The sequence below is a fragment of the Populus nigra genome, chromosome 8 (genome assembly GCF_951802175.1).
Source record: "Populus nigra chromosome 8, ddPopNigr1.1, whole genome shotgun sequence".
Taxonomy (NCBI): Eukaryota; Viridiplantae; Streptophyta; class Magnoliopsida; order Malpighiales; family Salicaceae; genus Populus; species Populus nigra.
This window is the reverse complement of record NC_084859.1, coordinates 11,978,081-11,984,609: the sequence shown is the minus strand read 5'-3', so window position 1 is coordinate 11,984,609 and position 6,529 is coordinate 11,978,081. Positions and strand designations below refer to the sequence as shown.

At 28.6% G+C, this 6,529-nt stretch overlaps 1 protein-coding gene across 1 annotated transcript; it reads left to right on the top strand.

Annotated features, from left to right (window-relative positions):
- Nucleotides 1–5,506: 5,506 nt before the first annotated feature.
- On the top strand, nt 5,507–6,248 carry LOC133701265 (uncharacterized). The gene has a single exon (XM_062125124.1). It carries the CDS (start codon nt 5,738–5,740, stop codon nt 6,113–6,115), a length of 378 nt encoding a protein of 125 aa, XP_061981108.1. The 5' UTR covers nt 5,507–5,737; the 3' UTR covers nt 6,116–6,248.
- The last annotated feature ends 281 nt before the right edge of the window (nt 6,249–6,529 follow it).

Below are 6,529 nucleotides of genomic sequence, written 5' to 3'. Positions count from 1 at the left end.
AAAACTGGTCATTGAAAAAAACTCATGTAAACCTTCCCTGGAGATCTACCATTTACGGAGGATTGAAAATTACCCTCAAATATAAGCAGAGGTGGATGTAAAGGTCATATGACCTTTATAGATGCAAAAACGGAGAGTGCTTCTTCTTTTTTCATAGGCTAGTATTGATATCCCAACTTTAAAAAAATATATATGAAATCAATATTATTTTTATAGGCTGAATATTTGTTGTATGGGCCTAACTAGCTAATCATAACTTACAGGTAATTATGGTCAAATATGTTTTTTTTAAAAAATTATTTCTAAAATATCATTTGTTTTGGAAAATTATAAATTGTTCCAAAACCGTTTATAAATATTAGGGAAGCACATATGCAAGAGCCTTTTGATTATGTTCTAAAATTCAAGATGCTTATAAAAATAATTTTTTGGTGATTAAATAATGAAATAATCAAGTATTCATGTTGATACATCCATTCTTCGTAGCATAAAAAAGTGCTAGCTAGATGTAAGAACCTTAACACCTTTTAAAAAATCCTTTCTGGGTGAAGGACCCTCGTATACTTAAGTCAATATTTTTATAGAGAGAAAGTATAAGAAATATATAAACAAGCATTAAATTCTAAAAATAATGTTGTTTATTCTTGTTTTTATAAGAAAATAAATGTCGTACGAAAATAATACGTGTATATTGAGAATGAAAATTGTGAACCCTTTTACTTGAGTGGTTTAAAAGGTATTTATACCTCATAAACCTTGTTTTTTTTTGTTTGAATAAAGAAGTTGGAGAGTCATTCTACCTTTATATTAATAATAAGGGATAAACAACTATTACACAAATATTAATCTAAGAGGGAACAAATATCTCTAACACGTGTTTTAATGAGATAGAAATATGACAAGTCATAGGAGAATCTTTTGTACATCTGGAAAAGTAGATTGAGTAGGATCTAGGCTAGAAATCTTAGGTTAGATAAAAAAAAAACCATTGAACTAGGTGTTGGATCCAGGCTACAAGGCAAGGCTTAAGAGGCAATAGAATATGTATTGAGCCTAAATGCATGACTTTGACCCAAAAGATGTTAGGCACGCACCAGACATCTAGGCTTAGGCATCATGCTTGAGCCCACGAGTGCAAGCCTAACACTTAGGCCGAGGTGTAATGCTTGGGCCTAAAAGTGTAAAGCAGCATGCCTGGTATTTGAGCCCAAGCCCATAACCTAGGCTCAATCCTATTTTAAATGAACCTCCAAAGCTTGGTCCATAATTAAAACTTGTTTGGGCCAACAAAAAATCATTTAAAAAATGTTGATATATCCTAGTTCATCAATAATCCCTTGAGTCTTTATAGTAAAAATACATAAAAACTTAAAGATAGATCTGATTTTTTTGGCGAAGTTCTCAAATTTTCTTTGTATAAAAAGATGGATGGATATCTCAAAGCACATAGTCAAATTATTCACATGCAGAGGTATACATCATGAATAAAAGAATGCTTCTTTTAAATAAAAAAAAAAGGAAAAACACATTGTGATGATGTTGGCATTAACTTTAGGGATCTATCAAAAGCAATGACATGTGTGTCGCTGATCTGGCAGGGCATGAGGGAGGCCTTCCACTGTATATGGACTTCCTCACACTCCATTTCATTTCACACCAGAAGTTCCTCTCTCTAAATTTCTCTATGCTATCTTGCCAAGTAGTTCTAAGGTGTGAAGTATGTACCTAGTGGGGAGTAATTACATGGAATGTGTGGGATATGCATGGTGTGTGGTACATGAAGACTTGCTTGAGGTAACCATTCATACATAGTGTCTTACATGATTGTGAAAATGGATTCTGTCACATTGTGATGTCGGTTAAGACTCTCTAAAATAAAAAAGGAAATAAATCATGTAAAATTAAGAGTCGTCATTTAGTAATTAAAAAAAATTAGGAATCCCAAAATATATATTAGTTTCAATGATTAAAGTGAGGGGTTAATTATGCTTAATGCAATGATGTCACCTTTACAACATTCTTTCTTACAAAAGTTATCTTGATAATGTGTTTTCTCTTAAATTTGTTTTTGTGATTGCTATTAATTATCTTGATTGTTTTTAGCTTTTTTTTATGTATTTAATTTATAATTATTTTATGAAAAAACTGATGTGACATTAGTCTTTAAACATGTCATGAAATGACATAAATCTCTAAAAATAGAAGAGTCATAATTTTTTTTTGACATTTATCTCTAAAAAAAGAAGTTTACATTAAAATTGTTAAAAATAGATGTCAGACTATATGGATGTTGAGAAATAACTTTGGACCCGTAAGAGTGATAAAATGAGCTTTAGCTTTTTTGTTCAAAGAATCTTGTAAGTTGAGAATTTTATCATTGTTTATTTATTTATTTTAAAATAAATATATGTTTTTGGTTTTTTCTTATGTACGCCTGATGGGTCATTTTATTTAGGTCAAGTTTTTCATGAGCTTGATATACTTGTTATGAAGCTTAAAAATGCATGAAACAAAAAAAAAATATTTTTGTATAAATGCCAAAACACATGTATTTTTTTGTTATTTTTTCTTTTTATGTTAAACATGGTATTAAAGAAAAAACTATATTTATTATGCTTTTTCTAAGCTTGGCTATAATGAAAATTAAAAACAAATGTTTAATTTTTTTTATGGTGCTATCTTTTTAATTTGTTCTAATACAAAATAAAATTAGTAACCATATTTATACATTCTCTTTCACTAATTAACACACACACATTTATACAATTATCATATATATAATCAAACACAATAAATCAATCAAAGGTTGCAATAAATTTTTTTTGTTGTTGGTATTTCAATTTCAGTTCTTATTATTTTAATTTTTAATTTTTATCCTTGATCCTTTTGTAGAACTTTTATTTATTTTTAATTTCATTATTCTATCCCAATTTACAAATATTATATTTTTCAATTTGGTTATTATTATTTTGATTTGTAATTTTTGTCTTTGGCCCTTGTAAAAATTTTATTTGTTTTAAATTTCATCATTCAATCCAAATTGATAATATTATGTTTTTCGACTTGGTCCTCATTATTTTGATTTCTATTTTTTTTCTAGGCTCTTTTGGAAAAAAATATTATTCTTTTCAACTTCATCATTCAATCATAAATTTATTATTTTTTATGTCAATCTTGATCCTTATTCTTTTTATTTTTCTTAATCCTTTTGCTAAATTAATTTTTCTTTTCAATTTCACCTTTCAATCAAATTTAAAATTTATTTGATATTTGAATTTTGATCATGATTATTTTAATTGTTATCTTTTAATTCTTTTGCTAAATTGATTTTTCTCTTCAATTTCATCATTTAATATCTGATTGATTGAGAATTGAGTTTCATGTTTTTTTTTTCAAATATGATATTTCAGGTCTAATGACCTAGGTCATGAGTTTGAAAAGTTAACGCGAGTTTTTTTTATATAAAAAAAGCTTTATAATTATCTTTGTTTTTTTATTGAGTTATTCAAATCTCATGATCTGGACCACGGGTTTGGTGGGATATCCCGGATTAACTCAGCCTTGATTATCGGGGTTATAGGTTTGTCATGCTAACTTGAGTTAACTAAGATCAATTTTTTTAATGTTGTTTTTTACCCCATTTTATTCTTTCATATTTAATGGACTGTGAATTGATATACATCGTTTGTTTCATTTTGAAAAAAATATTTTTTTCTCAAATTATCCTAATCACTTTTTTTAAAAAAAATTGATCCATCAACTATGATTTTTTTTTGTCTAATTAAATTAAAATCAGCTTATTTAATCTAGTTTGATATATAATCCAACTTATGTTATATATATATATATATATATATATATATGACAGTTGAATATTATTTTTTTATCAAAAAAAAAAATAGTTTAGTCCCGCGTGAAACGCGGTCGTGAGAGAGCTAATGGGATTAATCAGCAGCCAAGTTTCTATCAGCATTGAATTTTAAGTTAATTAACGCGGTACCATAAAGTGGAGTCCTTGTCATAACTCAAGTCGGCAGTCCAGGTCGTCTTCTAATTCCTACTTCCAGGAGATTCTATTCTACCTCAGTCTAACGGCTATTTTTATTGCCAGCAAATCCTATTATATTTATATATGTATTAACAACTACACAAAATTATTACATATTATAGATTCAAAATAGATATGTTATCCGTGACCCATGCTTTAACTGAAGGTTGAATATTTTTATTTTTTATAAAAAATTATATACATATATATATAGGTTTTTTTAATGTATTTCTGTAGTTTAAAAAATCTAAATTATACATACATGAAATTAAATAAATCAAGAACCATATGTACGAATAAATAAATAAAAAATCATTAACGATACCTGAAAATAAAACTTGAAAAATCAAGAGATAGATGTGAATCAAGATATTTAATCTCGACAGACAGGAAATTTATCCTGTTTTGTTTGCTAAATTTATTTAATGAAATAATTTTTTTATTTAACCAAACGATAATAGAAATAAAGACACAAATTAAATTGATCGAATAAAATAAAAAAAAATCATGCAAGGCTGCATATATTAGAAAAATTATTTGAAAATAACTTTTTTTATTTTAAAAATAAAGTTCATCCATACAAAAGATAAAAAAAAAATTATAGATGAATGAGAAAAACTCTTCAAATTTAAATGATAACTAAAAAAATAATAGTCATTTAAAAGAGACTCTCCAAATAAAATGAAAAGAGAAGGAACTCTAATTTAAATATAAATTAAAAAAATTAGAGAAAAAAATATTTTAAAAAAATCATTAATTTAGAAAAAAAAGAGTAAAGGCCAAACATTGCTTTCCATGAACTGGGTCATGGGTATAGAGGAAAAAAACACTTTAAGTGAACTTCACAGCTAACCCGGGTGAACAAATCAAACACTTGACGTAAGACATGAAATTAAGATGACTCCATAAATAGCAAAACAAAAAAAACAACAACAACAATTTTCGCTGATATAATTTTATGCATGACCAGCATGCAATCCAAAAAAGAAAAAAAAGAAAAAAAAGAAGCCAATTAGCACTAAACCAGACTTCACTACTATATACGCACCATTTAGGAAGGAAAAGGACATCGAGATGCATCTAATAAGGTGGCGAAAACTTGATTTCAACCACCATCATCAACAATTTTTTTTTTTATGTGCAAGAAAATTAAAAATACTCATATGACTAAACAACAATAATAAAAAAACATCTTATAAAATTATAATCAAACCCTTGAAGTAAGGCCAAACAAATCAAATATTACATATTCACAATGTGTAAAGACCTTTCTACTTATCAAGTAAAATTTTAAAAATTAAAGAATGAAGGGTAAAATAATAATTTTATTGTGGCCCTAGATATATTTTATTTTTATTGTGGATAGATTACAATAATAAAAAAAAAAACCAAGAAGTTTAGTATTTTACTTAATGCTTAATACACCCTTTTCTTTGCTTACAAATACACTTCTCTTGCTACTAACAATTTTCTCTGTCTAGCCGGTGGTAAGACTATTCAGCCTTGAACCTTTCAACCTTTTTCTCATCTATCTCCAATCCTTTGCTTTCACTTCCATTCACATTATATGAGCTATGCACACGCAAGCTAATCTTGTATATAAATATTAGCCAAACACAATCAATAACATTGTATCCACTTGGTCTCACATTAGTCCTGTACAAAAAACCCAGTCTCTGATTAACGGCAATGGATTGCTTGGTCTTGCCTGTATCAATGTTGAGAAAGTGCTACTCGAGGTCACGGCTAGGCTATCGGCCATTAACTGAAGATGGGTTCGGCGATTTGGACAGTCCGGTGACCGTGGTGGTGGGAAAAGAGAGGAAAGAGTTCTTGGTTGATCCGTTTGTATTAGAAGAGAGCCCCTTTCGGGTTTTGATTGAAACAGTAAAAAAGGACAGAGTTTTTGATGATACGAGTAGATCAAGGGAGGAGAAGAGAGTGATTTTTGTGGATGTGGATGCCATTTTGTTCGAGCACATGTTGTGGTTGATGTACAATGATTGTTCTTCTTTATTTCAGCTTAATCTCAAGGAGATTATTGACTTCTATGCTCAAGATTGTTAGATACAAGTGAATAAAACAAAGGAAAGGTATACCAGGCACACCAGCTAATTTCATTTTATATAAATCTCTATATAGTTCCATCGATCATGTAAATTTCTTTAAAGCCACTAATAAATAATTCTAATTATTCTCATTTCTTGTCGTACTGCTCTCTTCTTCTTTGTTATTCGTGTTCTTCATATCAATGTTTCTGTGTTGATCAATAACATTGACATTGGATAATATATGCCCTGTGAAAAGCATGACCTATTGGAGCAATGGAGATTTTCTGGATCAGTTGTAGATAATATTAGGCGCCTCAAAATGGCCGCATTGCTACGTGGTAAATCGGCCAATTGTGCTCATCGTCTTCCATTTTCGGTTTCCAAGTCTTGTTTGTGCTAATGTCCAAAATAGTTATTTCTTGTTAGAGGC

Excerpts from the sequence above, each read along its gene's own strand:
- LOC133701265 (XM_062125124.1), top strand. The coding sequence starts at position 5,738 with ATGGATTGCTTGGTCTTGCCTGTATCAATGTTGAGAAAGTGCTACTCG.